The 14,567-nt window shown below is 37.7% G+C and overlaps 4 protein-coding genes across 5 annotated transcripts; 2 read left to right on the top strand and 2 right to left on the bottom strand.

The window, feature by feature from the left end:
- Nucleotides 1-62: 62 nt before the first annotated feature.
- On the top strand, nt 63-2,433 carry LOC131665039 (protein nessun dorma). Of its 2 annotated transcripts, XM_058936634.1 has the most exons (5): nt 63-122; nt 208-1,259; nt 1,331-1,535; nt 1,616-1,879; nt 1,959-2,426. In XM_058936634.1, exons 2-5 carry the CDS (start codon nt 373-375, stop codon nt 2,211-2,213), a joined length of 1,611 nt encoding a protein of 536 aa, XP_058792617.1. In that variant the 5' UTR covers nt 63-122; nt 208-372; the 3' UTR covers nt 2,214-2,426. The 2 variants fall into 2 exon arrangements, with proteins under 2 accessions (XP_058792617.1, XP_058792618.1); XM_058936635.1 differs by lacking the exon at nt 63-122 and having other exon boundaries at nt 358-1,259; nt 1,959-2,433.
- A 615-nt stretch (nt 2,434-3,048) lies between these two features.
- Nucleotides 3,049-8,989, top strand: LOC131665051 (uncharacterized). Its single transcript, XM_058936650.1, has 11 exons — nt 3,049-3,156; nt 3,229-3,352; nt 3,421-3,527; nt 3,606-3,776; nt 3,842-3,981; nt 4,046-4,172; nt 6,995-7,342; nt 7,412-7,651; nt 8,185-8,358; nt 8,441-8,595; nt 8,678-8,989. The coding sequence occupies exons 1-11, from the start codon at nt 3,064-3,066 to the stop codon at nt 8,832-8,834; spliced, it is 1,836 nt and encodes a 611-aa protein (XP_058792633.1). The 5' UTR covers nt 3,049-3,063; the 3' UTR covers nt 8,835-8,989.
- A 674-nt stretch (nt 8,990-9,663) lies between these two features.
- Nucleotides 9,664-11,796, bottom strand: LOC131664967 (trypsin-3-like). The gene is made up of 6 exons (XM_058936500.1): nt 10,887-11,796; nt 10,656-10,815; nt 10,403-10,581; nt 10,126-10,334; nt 9,997-10,054; nt 9,664-9,914 (listed from the first exon to the last, which is right to left on the bottom strand). The coding sequence occupies exons 1-6, from the start codon at nt 10,972-10,974 to the stop codon at nt 9,781-9,783; spliced, it is 828 nt and encodes a 275-aa protein (XP_058792483.1). The 5' UTR covers nt 10,975-11,796; the 3' UTR covers nt 9,664-9,780.
- Nucleotides 11,797-11,981: 185 nt separating this feature from the next.
- LOC131664965 (alpha-latrocrustotoxin-Lt1a-like) lies at nt 11,982-14,241 on the bottom strand. Its single transcript, XM_058936498.1, has 2 exons — nt 14,111-14,241; nt 11,982-13,868 (listed from the first exon to the last, which is right to left on the bottom strand). Exons 1-2 carry the CDS (start codon nt 14,144-14,146, stop codon nt 12,132-12,134), a joined length of 1,773 nt encoding a protein of 590 aa, XP_058792481.1. The 5' UTR covers nt 14,147-14,241; the 3' UTR covers nt 11,982-12,131.
- Nucleotides 14,242-14,567: the final 326 nt, after the last annotated feature.

The raw sequence follows: 14,567 nt of genomic DNA, 5'->3' as shown, positions 1-14,567 counted from the left end.
TCCGTGCATGTTTGAATTTAAAGCCTTTGACAGTTACACAGTTTACTTGTGAATGAACTCTTCTGACTTGTGTTAGTGTGTTGGCGTTGTGGCATATCGTGACTATTGTGCTATACCTATAGGTATTTGAAATAAACACTATATTATTATTAAACTAAGATAAAATAAACTGTTGATATTATTATTATATAATTTTTTGATTGACAGTGAAAATACGTTGTACATACATACGCATATATCTGTGCTAGATAATCCAAAAACTTCGGATTTTAACTTATTGGTTATTGAATGCAGCTTATTTTCTCAGCTCATCAAAATACAATCTGAAAAAGTTATTAACCTTTATTGTATTTCCTCTATAAGTTGGTTAAAATGGAAATATATACGTTTGAAAAAAGTTATCTAGAGAGATACGAATATTTTACAAAAGTGCTCCATTACAAAAAAGACAAAATTATTCCTGCATCTGAAGTTAAACTAGAATGGAGTTATGAAACAGATATTGCTCTTGAGGCTGGATGGGAAGCTCTCTGGAAAATCCCATACTTAACTTGCCATGAATTGAATATTCATTATCCCACGATTGTTTTAATTGTTGTAGCAGAAATAGAGTCTGATGATCTCTCAGCATTAGTGAGAATTAGAGCTGTTCAAGATGATATACATCTGCCATTTGAGTATAATGTACCACTAATAGAGCTCTACCCTTTAAAAAGGAACCGTGATATGTTATATCACATGGATACTATTGCCGAATGCATTGACATGTTGAGATTCTTCTATAACTTTTTGTGGATGCCTTGGGATGCTGATGACGACGAAACCTGTGATTGGTTTAGAAACCATTTGGACACCAGACTTACTTTGTTCTTTGACATGAAAAAAGGTATAGTGAGCAAGAAAACAAGTGATTTAATTAGAACTTTGATTAGGGAAGGTAAAGATATACAAGAAAAAATTGACAAACTTGGATTAGATATTTCTGATGATGAAGAGGAACAAGAGAAAGAGATAGTGTGTAAATTAATGAAATTGCACTTGCGACTTCATCAAATAAAAGATGAAATGGTAATTCTAGAAAATCCAGCGATGAGAGAATTCCTTGTGAAAAGTAAAAACAATGAAATAGAAATTAAAAGACGAGAAAATAGAGGACAACAAAAAGAAGCTCATTTTATTTGGCTTGGGGGAAGCTTGGAAGAAACCATTGAAGCATTAAAATCTACTCAAGATTTCTTACCTTCTAATATGTTTACAAAGTAATTATTTACTCTGTATAAAATGCATAAACTGTTTTTCATTATTTTTTAATAAAACTTTAATTTTCCAGAACTTCCAATTGCTTACAAGAAGCTTTAGATATAGCAAACACAGGTGATATCATTATTATTGGCAAAGGAGAACATCAAATAAAAAATGCTGGAAATTTAGAAAACGGTGGAGTATTAAAAGGAACTGGTAAGGCAGAATCAAATATTATATTTCCAAGGACAACTGGAATTGGACCATGTTTATTAGATTTTTCAGGGGATGAGGTAAAGTAGTAATTTAATATATATTTTTAAATAATACATTGATTTTTTAATACATTAATGATGATCTTTATATATGATAGGTTATTTTAGAAAATATTACTGTAGAATTGAGGACAATACAAACTGGAATTATTGTAAGAAAAGGATTATTAAAATTAAACAATTGTTATATTGTTGTTCGTAATCAAAGTATAATTAAACTTGGGATTGTAATTCTACCTGGTGCAAGACTTATTGCTCATAATACTTATTTTATTGGTTTGGGGACTGGTATTGTTGTAAGTAATTCAGCTGAAACTATTCTATCAGAATGTAGTTTTGATAACTGTGTTGAAGGATTGGAGGTAATAATATTTTCTTTATTTTTTTATCTGTAGAATTACTATTAGGATATTTAATAATTAATAACATATTGCATTTCAGCTTAATCATAAGTCTAAATTATCAGCTAATAGTTGTTCCTTTACAAATTGCAAGGAATATGGAATTCGTAAAGGATCTGAAAAAATGACTAAATCTAAATTTAAAGCAGGGGATGTGAATCTGTTACAAAGTGAACCGGATACTTGCGTGGAAAATTGCAAATTCGAAAATAACGTTAAAGGAAACATTTGTTTAAAATCATGTGTGGAAATAGTTTTACCGGAAAGAAAGGAATGCATATCATATTATGATTAACAAGTGATTTTATTTTTGTATACTTTTTATATATCGCAATGAATTTGTCAAATTTGTTATAATCGTGAACTACCATAGATATGATTTTATACGTCAAACTAGTGACAATTCGAAGTAAACGTGATGAACATTAATGTATGTCAGTTAAATAAAAAAAACATTCGAAAACAAAATTATTTTATTTTATATTTTTTATAAAATATTAATTAATTATGGAACCATCGAAATTCTAAAAAATAATGTTAATACTTTTAACGCTCCAATCGCTGAACAAGCGATCGATGTGAAACATGTATGTCAATATATACTTATATTATCAAAATAAAATTTTCAATTACTGATAAAAGAAGTAGCGATATATAATACCAGTGAATGTAGAGTACATCATCGAGTATAGAAAAAGCGGAAATGTTTACATTTCCAAAGAAAATGGACCATCTTATTCCGTCAAATATATGGATGATTACTAAGTTCTCATCTAGAATAGTGGAATGTAACATAGCATAAAATAAAAAACAAGTATTCTTTAAATTAGATTGAATAATTTTTAAGTAAATACTAAGCTCATGTTGTTCAAGACCATTTCAAATTTTCATTGAAATTAATAATAAAAATTTATTTATTCATTGAAAGTTATTCTATAATATTATGACAGAATAAAAGTATTCATATCTCTTTGTAAAATTCGATAAAGCTTTATCATTCCAAGCAAGATAACTCCAATAAGAATTGACGCTTATATAAGCGCGTCCATATTTTAATTAATATTTCTCAGTTGATAGAGTTTGTCTTTTTCCGCAATTTGCTCGTACGTTCAAAACAGTAAGCTAAAGTATTGAAAATATTGAACATGGATTTTAAAGAAAAAATCGTCGTTATTACTGGTGGAACTTGTGGGATTGGTTTGTCTATTGTTAAAAAATTATTAACAACAGAGATAAAGGTCTGATTTGATTGCTTTGAAGATTCGAAAATTCATTCAAATAATAAATATCACATTGAGTTGAATGAACAGGTCATCGCTTTATTCGAATTGGTAACTCCAAATTCAGCAAAGGTTTTCTTCGAGTTAGAAGAGATACACGGCAATAGGGTGGAGTTTTATTCTTGCGATGTTACAAACACCTTGAAGTTGAAAGGTAAAATCATACTGCAACTAATGAACAAATTAAAATTAAACGAATGCAATCTTGAAATTGATCAACAGGCAATTTCGACAAGGTTCACGAAAAATACAAGACTATTGATATTCTGATAAATAACGCGGGTATTATCAACGAAAATGCTCTAGAACGTATGATTGATATTAATTACGTAAGTTAAAAAATAATGTATATATTGAAAATAAGATTGGGTTTGAAATTGAAAAAGCCAAATCATCTGAATTTCCAGAAAGCAGTGGTGTTAAGCAGTCTAATGATGATCGAACGGGTGGGAAAGCACAAAGGTGGAAAAGGCGGTGTGATCATTAATCTCGCCTCGATTCTAGGATTAGCGGACCTTTTTCTGCCCATTTATTGCTCTACCAAGCACGCCGTCGTTAGCTTTACGCGAACGATGAAAGTGAGATTATCATTTACTTGCAGACGATCGATTTAATTATTTGAACTCGCACTTTTTACACGCAGCAACATTACGATAAGACCGGTGTTCGGGTTATTGCAATTTGTCCTGGAGCAACAAACACAGGAATGCTTAACGACATTCCTAAAGGATTGGATTTTATCGATACTAGTGGAGCACTTCAATTGTTTCCTTCGTCTCAATCGTAAGTCCAGCATGTTACCAATAATTTTATGAGTTTATTCATGGGTCTTGTTGGCAACACGTAGGCCTGAAAACGTTGCCAATGGTCTCGTTGACGTCGTCTTCGACCAAGGACGAAGCGGCGATGTCTGGGTTATCGAGGAAGATCAACCACCGTACATCATGAACATTGTCGATCATTGGAAACGTATACAAATAAATTAATTAAGGTTAAGCTTGGATTTTTTATTTTTTCATATGAATGATAATGAGCGAGCTATCGCCTTTTATATGATTTAAAAATAAGTATAACCATGTAGCAATATACATCAAATAAATCATACAATACGCTTATTAAATAGCCATTAATTATTTCTCTCCTATTAGCATCTGTGAAACCATACCTAACTCTAATATTATTTTGCCTTTAGCAAACATTTTCATGCATGGCAATAATAACCAACATTACCACGATAATAAGAAGGAAAACGACAACTCCGTAATCACAAAAAATCTATCTTCGGTGAAACATCACCGTCATAAAGTAATGGTATCTGCTACTGGTGGAATAGCTGGTATTTTTTCAACATTCGCAAATTATTTGCGAAAGGAAGCAAAATTCATCGCTACAGTCAGTATTACAGTGATTGATCACTTGATATTGCTGAAAAAGAATTTCTATTGTAGTACTGCTGATCCCGATAGTTTAAAAGGTACAGTCTTCAGTTGTACTTGCAAGTGAAAAGAAGGGAAGCTCGCTTATTTTTTCAGCCGTTTTCCATCTTCCGATTAAAGCCCTACGACGACGACAACGTTCTTATTAATGAAGCCTCGTAATCGACGTTAATTTTGTAGGTAACGCTTGATTTTCGCCCTGAATCTAGCAAAGTTGCAACTTCAATTCAATCTACTCAATGCAAGTTACAAAGCAGTAGTGAAGTATACTACGAATGCACTCGATTACGTCAATGTAAAATCGTGAATATTGGTTCATTTCTCCTCGGGATACTATATGCAGGTACGAGACACTCTGTCCTGGCTTCCGTCTAAGGCGCGAAGGTAGAATAAAGCGATCGACTAATTGATTTCTAATTTTTTTTAAAGTATGCATTATACGGGCTTTATGCAACTTAAATACAACTTTGGATTCAGATTGTGTACATTTGCCCAGGCATAACCAGCACAAATATATTTTACTGCGCATAATCTATGTTCTAGCAGTTTGGACTTTGATAATCTCCGCGAAATTGACAATTATCTAAATAGTTTTATGTTGTATATCATCTGCTGTACGCACACATCACAATGCGCTCCAGACAATTTTGTAGTGACTGCTGTCGAGATCATTGTCCGGGCTAGGGTGATAGCGTTTAGCTAGTGCAAAATAATCTTGTTTTAATAATGAACTATATTCTTACTTGGTTGTTTATAATGTTTAAACATATTAAAGAATTATAAAATATAACAAGAGTGTTGACGACATATATTAAATAAATCACTGCTTATTGAAGTGAAATTATTAACACTGGAATTCCCTATCCTAATTCTAAGGCTTTTCGAGGCGGCCTCATCAATGTCTTCCCTGACAACGCGAAGTCAGGGATAGTGATCGAGCTCATCGAAACAAGTATTATCTAAGTTTGGCATAGATATCAGCGATGATCAGAGTGATGGTCAGATTGTATCTAAATTTGACTTACGAAATATTTGCATTTTTAAGTAGTTAACGAGATCTATCCGCTAAACCACATTGATTGCATTCACCACGAACAAAAAGGTGATAGTGTTATAGTGAATAGTCAGATTACTCGTTATGTTTAAACGATTTATTGGTATTTGCGAATTTCAAATTACAAATAAAAAAAATCAAGGTCTTTTTAGTTAATTTCTCAATGCGTAAAACTAGAATTATCTCTAAAATGTAATAAAACTAGTAAATATGAGTAAATTCATGAGAAAACGCGTATTCTACTTTTTCTGATTAATTTTTGTGATAAAAAAATAACTGGAAAGTGACGATCAAGTAATATTTGGCTGGATTCGTGTTCAGCGAGATATAAATACATCGAAATATACTATTTCTATGGCATCACTAGGTCAGAGACTTTAGTTTTCTATTAGTGTATTTATTCTTTATAAAATCAACGAAAAAAAAACGATCTCGATCATTGACAAACTTTTTAATTCAATGTTTACGGATTTTTCGAATGGCAGATCCTTTTGCGTGCTTGCTAATTGATTTTGTTCAATTTATTGTCAATAAATTAAACTTTCACATTTATTTGCTGTGAATTTTGCTGTTGACGTGTATATTAGGAGAGAAAAAGCTGTCTATTGCGAAACTCTTTCTTCTGAAAGAAGCAAGTATTTATTGTTCATAATTAACTGCAGTAGAGCCAGAAATCTTAACACGTTAACGATAACCTTCAAGTGGATAACTAAAAAGGGACATGTTTTTGCAGTAATTTATATCAAAATGTTGGATAGAAATATGTTACGATCTGGACAATCCTTATTTTTATAAAAATTGTATTGTCGCTTATATTATTATTCGGAGTATGCTACAATTGAAATAAACGTACGTTCTGCATAATCAAGCTTATCAGTGAGATTAAAAAATCCCCACTGAAACTGATTTTTCAATGAAGATATAAAATAATTTTTATCTTTAACGGTAATAAAATTAACAATGAGACTTTTGGAAAAAAACAAAAAAGCGTTTAGTTGTCGGATAGATCAGGGTAATAAATGTCTGTTTCTGTCTTAGTCTCATCACGTTCACAGTAAGCAAACAAACCGTTATAATAGTGTGTCGAAGAAGATCTAAAAGTCGCATCAATGACTAAATACGCCAATTAAGATTACACAGAGGCGCACGCATAAGTTTAGAGCGGCCATCGCATGAATTGCCGCACATTTATTGCAGTAGTAAAATAAGGATTTTGGTCTAGCATTATCGCCACATCCGAGACGCGGATGGATATAAAGATTGGACTCTCAAAGTCAGCGACTGATTCATGGAAGACTATCAGTAGATCAAGCGATTAGCCTGCGTCTCCCCCCCCCCCCCAGATTTCTCTGTCCCTGGCAGTCCTGGTGGACCGAGACATGGAAAATGGAAATTCCATCAATTCCGACTGGTGACTGGTCTATCTGTCCAATTTAGTGGAAGGCAGCGCGACCGAGCGAGCGAACGAGCGAACGAGACGAGACGTCTGTTTGGATCGAGTGAGTTTAGTCGTTGGCGTGCTCTCGTGCCAGTAGCAGCTCTCTTTCTCCGTCGCGCAGCCATGGAAGTGAAGGACAAGGTCGTGATCGTGACCGGCGGAACCGGTGGCATCGGTTTCGCCGCCGTCCAAGCTCTGCTCAGGCACGAGGCTAAGGTAACCTATCGACCTTGACCTTTTTGCTCTCCTCTGGAATTCGCTAAAAATAGATTGGGACGCGCACAGTACGTGGCGATCTTCGATCTGGACTCGATGCACACCAGAGCCGCGGCCTGCGTGAAGAAGATCGAGCAGGAGTTCGGCACGTTCAAGGCCGACTTTTACACCTGCGACGTGACCATCACCAGCGAGTTCGCGGCGCGTTACGACGAGATCGTCGGTATGCAGGGATCGGTCGACATCCTGGTCAATTACGCCAACATCGTAGACGAGAGGCGAGCGCACCACATGATCGACACCAACTTGGTAAGTAGGCAGATTTATTGCCGCGCGCGATAACGCACTGCGCGCAGACCGAGTCGGCTTTGAAAACGTAAACACGACCGTCGACGATTGCGCTCTCCTGCGTAGTGTTGGTAAATAATCTTGTCTCCGAATAGCTTATCAGACGGACAAATACACTATTTCCATTTCCATTTCCATCCGAATTGCAGACTGCCCGACTTCGGCCGAGTCTTCTCTCTCGCTTTCCTCCGACTTCGAAACGCGAACCCGAAGCGCTTCTTCCGCGTCGCTGCTAACACGCTCGAAGAGTATCGATATCGATTGTCAATGCAAATCAGTGCTAAGTAGCTCATTTGCCTTTATGTAATACGCTTATCCACGTATCTGAGACTAAAAGACGTCCAAAATAAGAGCGCCTTTGTGCTGTACAATAATCTATTGATGCGCGATATTTTATTGTCTGTGCGCATATTGTGCGCGTACACGCTCAAGGGGTCATTCCAATCTTTGTCATTTTTCAATAGCAGTATTTCATCCAACATTTTTCTTCTCAGACCGGAACGATCAATTGCACACTTATCGGTATCGATCGCATGGGGCGTCATCATAATGGCAAAGGCGGTGCCATCGTCAACGTCTGTTCCATTTTCGGCCTCAGAACTGCGGCTGCCTTTCCGATCTACACTGCGAGCAAATTCGGCGTCTACGGATTCACCAAAGCCATGAAGGTGAGTGTAATTAGGTGCACTTTGCTTTTCAAATGCAAAGCCTTTTAGTATTTCCGATTAAGTGAACGTCCTTGTTTCTCAGGATCACTATCAGCATCTTGGCGTGCGAGTCATGGCAATCTGCCCAGGCATCACGGAAACTAGTCTGCTGCACCAGAACATCAAGGAAGACGTCTTAAACATCATCCCCGACAAATTCATCGACGAGGCTTTCCAGTGCTCAAAATACATCCAACAGTATGCGCCGTTATATTGCTGTATTCGTTTTTTTTTGCAAACGATTGATCGAAAGTACATTCTCGACTTATCCCGTTTACAGGCCAGAGAACGTTGGCAAAGCCATCGTCCAAATGATCGAGGAGGCTGAATCCGGCGCTGTCTGGGTTTCCGAGGACAACGAGCCGCCCTACTCCGTTAAAGATCCAGTGTTGTATAAAGATCGTGCGGTTCCCGTTGGATCTATGAGTTCCACCTGATGCGTGCGCGCTGGTTCTTGTTATGTGTCGCGTGTATAATTTATTCACGCCAAGTTCATTATTTTGTTTAATTTTTATTTTACGCAAGTATTTTTAAGTTTTTGTTGAGCAATTTCGGAATAAGAGTAACAGAAATTATAATAAATAATTTTTTAATATATTTTAATCTTGGTAACAAAACGTTGGTGTTTATTTACGCATTTTTAGATACTTGTGGTGGTTTGAGAGTAGTCTACCCGATTAAAGAAAACTTTATTTGGAACTCTAAGATTCTTTTAGAATCTTAGATTGTAAATATAATGCACATTCGAGCTTCATTTAACTATATACTATGACAATATCGTTTGAAAAGGGATACACAATCTCTTCTCTCAGAAAATATATTGCATAGATAATCATGAGATTACACAGGTCTATCTTTGTATGCTGCTGTTTATATCAAACGTTATGTTTCGTTTGACGCAGCCTATGTACTAAGTTTGTGTCCTTTTTATATCAGCATAAGTACTACATGAGAGATAAGTCATCTTATATGTGTATTTCTAGCCTGATTTATTTGATGTTCAGCAGAAGCATTCACTGCTTAAGTTCTCTCTAATATAATCCAAATAATCAGTGACTGATATAAATAACCAGATGATTAGGTTCTGTATGTTCCTTGCTACATAAAGCAATGCAAATTAACGCTTTTTAATTTTGTCGAGTTATAATTAAAAAATAAAAAATGTTGATTGTTAAATAATACCAAAGTCGTTAATTATAGGTATCTTTTTCAATTTTATTTATGATTTCAATAAATATCTTGACTAGATTTTCCAATACACCCATTATCAAAGGGACTGAATTTTGTTTCTTCATTTCGAAGAATTCTCAAGCGAGTTTCTATTGTGATCACATGATTCTCGCGTTAGTTTGTTTAACGTGCAGCACCGTGCATCTTGTCACGCTATAATTCACTAGCTGGCGAGCAAAGGCATTCGTTGCGTAAATTCTGTCCGATCCATCCCAAATAATTGGAGACTTTGGTGTAAACCCCCGGGAATCTTGGCTTGGCGCAGCCTCGGCCAAATGAAACAATACCTGAAAATATTAACAGCGCAGTGACGCGAACAAGTTTATTGCTAAGGTGCAGCTACTCTCAGGAAATAAATTGAGCACTTACCGACAACTTCCATTGCGCCGACGTCATTACGTACCAGCAGTGGACCGCCGCTGTCGCCCTGAAATAATTGATTTTACGTAATCGACACGCGAAGCGCCGCGTCACTCGCTAGCTCAACGATCAACTCACTTTGCAAGAGTCGCGTCCACCCTCGAAGTATCCAGCGCAGAACATGTTGTCGGTGATGCGATTCTTGCGGTAATCCGCTTGCAAGCATTCCTCATCGGACATTATGGGCAGATCGACTTTGCGCAAATCCTCGCTAACGGGCTCGCTGGATCCGATTCTTCCCCAGCCAATGGCCACCGCTGTCCGTCCACCGTACTGCTTGAACGTCGCTGCAATGTACGCGCATAAGAATGTCATGTCAAGCCGAAATCGCCATCGTTACTCAGGCTGCACTCACGCGCGCTGGGCAGGCACACGGTTGTCACAGCTACGCCCAATGTTACGGCCCTATTCAGTTCGATGATCGCGATGTCGTTGTCGTTATTGGCATGCTCGTACTGCTGGTGTATTTTCACCCTTTTAACTCTGTACGTAGCACCATTGGCCAAATGAATGGTGAACGACTTCTGGTCAAACCTAGCAATAAAACAGAGTAATTGTTTACAACGAGAATCGCTAATTGCTCTTGGCATCAGAATTCAAGAAATTACTCGTAGAGACAGTGGGCAGCTGTGAGAATGTGTCTTGCTGTAATCAAACTGCCTCCGCAGTGATGATTGTGGTGGTATTTGATTTGAGCCGCCCATGGGAACTCCTCGAACGTCGTTATCTCGCCGTTCACTATTCTCGTTCGCCGGTTGACTCCACAAGCTGTAAGCATTGAAAAAATTGGCCGACCGTGTCGTATCAAGTTGTTACTTAATTTATGAATCTTTAATCACCACAGTGTTTACAAAAGTTGAGAGATGTGTTTGAATTGGTCGTCTGGAATGCTGGAAGCGAATCGAAAAAAGTCTGCAACATCAACATTCGTGCGCTAACAATAACAGCTTGCGACTGATAATAGTCAATAGCGAATACACAAATATTTCTTTCCGAGACTCACGTTTGCCGGTAAAAAAATAGTCGCCTCGGAGGTCTGAAGAGTCACAACTGCGACGGCCACAACAGTAATGACAACTCGAGCCATGCTGCTTGAGCATCGGCCGCCGCTTGCAAATGTGTCAATCGGCGAGAAGCTTTACCATTTTATAGCGTGTCATAACTAATAAGCAGCTTGTCCCAAGTGGGGATAACTTACCTTGAGACATCGTGCGCGCGACCTTTCAACCCTACGCTGCGGGACCCGATTGACATGGTGTGAGTCACAAGGTTGTCACAGTTTTGGGATCGCGAGTATCATGCGCTGCGCGATAATAATCAGGTCAATGTAATTAGTCACCCTTGACTCCGTAAAAAAGACATAGATACCTTAACGAAAATGCGGGTGAACATATACATCCGAATTTGTATAATTACGCCGTGAGCGGACGCGTAGCTGCGGGACTTTGAGCGACTGAGATCGTGGCCTTATGTTCGGATAAGAGCAGCCAAACAATTGAAATTTCTGCCTGACTAGTTATCTGTTAGTTGTGGTCGTCCTAAGAATCCACAAGGCAAAGGTTTACGTTTCTTAATTGCAAGACTCGTTTGTTTATCGGTGGTTGAATTTCGATAAGTAAACGGAATTCTTTTGAATGAACTAAGCCTGACTAATTTTCTTTAATGAAAGATAAAATAAAACTCTGTACTTTATGCACAATTTTACTGAGAGAGCTCCTAAATGCAGGAGAAAGAAAGTTACACGGTTACGTAAGATATTTTGGTTTCATTAAATATAAAAGATTTTAGAATATCTCTACAATAATGGTGTAGTTTGACATTCTCATTGAAGGACAGCATTAGTTTTCTAATTATAAAATACACACGTGAAAATAAATTGATATTTGGAAAATAAAAGCCAAAAGCAATACTTTGTTCTTGCATTAAAAAATTTTTATTTCTTAGCAGAATTAATGTGGATATTGATCATAGAGTCAAATCTATTAAAATTATATTCTTAAAAGTTACGTAGTAAAATTGTTTTCATGTAGTAAGTTGAAATATTGAAATAAAACGTTTGATTAAAAAAGCCAAGCTATCCTTATTTACACCAATCCCAGCAGATTTATCATATCGTATTCGTCTAAATATTTAAGAATTTTGCAAGCAATGACGCGACTTTGATATAGTTTCATACTCATGGAAATAAAATCCATAGATTGTAGCTCCAAATTAGCTACTTTTTCAGCTGCAGCCATTCGCCACAATATAATACTGGAATAATAATGCGGAAACGAATTGAAATTATCGATGATCATCGGCTGAGACGCTGTCGCAAATACACGTTTTCGCGCGTATCGTATAATTTGTTTTTTGTTATTTCCCGTGTACAGGTCAAATAACGTAAAAAAACCGTCGACTTGCACTAATTTCATATGCTCAAGACTCTGTTGGCAGAAATAAAAATACTCGCGATATCTTTGCACCTCTTCCATGTCATGGCGGGTGAACTGACTGTGCACAGTTGCATCTACAAGCTCCATTTCTGCTAACTTAGCAATAAGGCTCTCCGTGATATAGGGGTCGTTAGAGCCCTCGCTGTATATACTTAGAAAATTTCTATACCTGGTGTTTTGAAAATCAGCATCATACACTAACAGGAGTTCGGCTATTCGCCGGTAATTTTCGACTGGTTTCCGCTGGGCATTGTTCAACTGCTTGCAGATGTAATAAAGTGGAGTATGATCATGTTGATCCAAAATATTTGGATTTGCGCCTAATTTCAACAGGTATTCGACCTGTTTCACGTGTCCTTCCATTGCAGATAGCATCAATGCCGTATTGCCATTGCAATCAAGTGCATTAATATCAAAATTTTTGCCACGAAACAATGGAATGAGCTCTTCTACGTCTGGATTTTTATTGCAGCACGCAATAAAATGAATGGCGGTTTGACGCAAAGCATTTCTCGCCCGCCAATCAATGCCTGGAGATTGAAGCAACGCGCGTACAGTCCCTTTCTTTCCTCTGCGCATGAATTTTTCCAAGAGTGTTACGGAGCCTTCGGTAATTCTTAACGATGCTCCCCATGTCATCAAGACCTTCAGCATTGCAATCTTCTCCTCCGTATCGTTGGCGGAAACATCGTAATGTTGCAAAGGTGTCTTCCGTTCGCAACCCAAGCTGTTAACATTCGCTCCGCGTTCCAACAACAGCTTAACGTTCGCCAAGTCCGATTGCGCGACGGCCACGTGCATCGCGTTGTCGTATGTTTCGGGACAGCGAATATTGACCAAGCAGCCAGAGTCCAACATTGTGCGCGTTATCTCCGCGTCTCTCGGCAGCACGGCGAAGTAAATTGGACATTGGTAATTCATCAATTTGAAGGCGAACATTCGTTTGTCTGTGCCACAATGCAATTGTAATTTACGGAGAAACAGCTTCGCGATATCTTTTTCGGATAACGGATATTTGTTGAGAACGTGTTGAACTGGAGTGCAGCCGAAATTGTTCGGCAGAAAGATGTCAGCGTTCAGTTGGATCAAAGTTTTCACGGCTGACGTTTGCTTGGCCTTCACAGCCAACAGCAGCGGCGTATCTCCATCTTCATTCTGAGCATTGATATTACAACCCTTGTGGATAAAATACTGTATCATGTACACATTTCCGCCATTGATTTCACAGCGGAGTATAGTCCAGTGCAGCAACGACCTCCCGGAACTATCGGACAGATTACACGGATCAATGTTCTGCAGCATCATCAGAGCCTCTTCATATTTGCCTTTCGATATGAAGTCTAATAGGTGACTGTCGAATCGCCTCTCGCCATCTTTCACGTACAGCTGAAAGAAACGCTCAAATGTGCGATTGGAAGCTCTTAGAAATGTGGTTGAAGGCACAGTGTGTACTATGAACGACAACTCATTGAATTCAATCAATAAGAGAAACACTACTTTTGCACTGCACAGTCAGTCGATCATTATTTTCTTTGTCCAACTGAAGATTATTTTTCGTTTTACTATGGAGGTAATTCCCCGTTGTGAATACGGTTCATTCAAAACAAACGCTCACTATTTGTACGTACCACCATTGCGAAGGACGCTAGAACGTATTTGGACATACAGAAGCGCCAATGCAACCGCTTCCACCGGTCACTGCCGTCACATGAGTTTTTACTTCGGCGATCGAAAGAAAGCTCCTCGGATCGATCCTCGAGTCGATACCTAGCTACTGTGACTCATAGTAGCTAGGATTGACTGGCAGTGGATAATACATTATGTTTTGAACAGCGATCTAATCCTGTTATGCGTGGCTCTGCGTGTAGGCGTTCAAATATTCGAAGGTTGACAATACGCTAATTACGTAGTCTATCCAGTACAAGTAAGCGAATCATATTATTCTGCAGTCATAAAGTTTACACTGATAAATAGCGTAGGTTACAGTTAAAAACTGTGAAAGTCTAAAGAATATGAGACTGCCGTTACTTGCCGTTGATAAGGATGGTTCGTGGCGAGATGATAGACAAAATTAATATAATGATT

This window comes from Phymastichus coffea, unplaced genomic scaffold, assembly GCF_024137745.1.
Source record: "Phymastichus coffea isolate CEN01 unplaced genomic scaffold, Cenicafe_Pcof_1.1 PCOF00047, whole genome shotgun sequence".
NCBI lineage: Eukaryota > Metazoa > Arthropoda > Insecta > Hymenoptera > Eulophidae > Phymastichus > Phymastichus coffea.
This window is presented reverse-complemented; position numbering and strand designations above follow the sequence as displayed.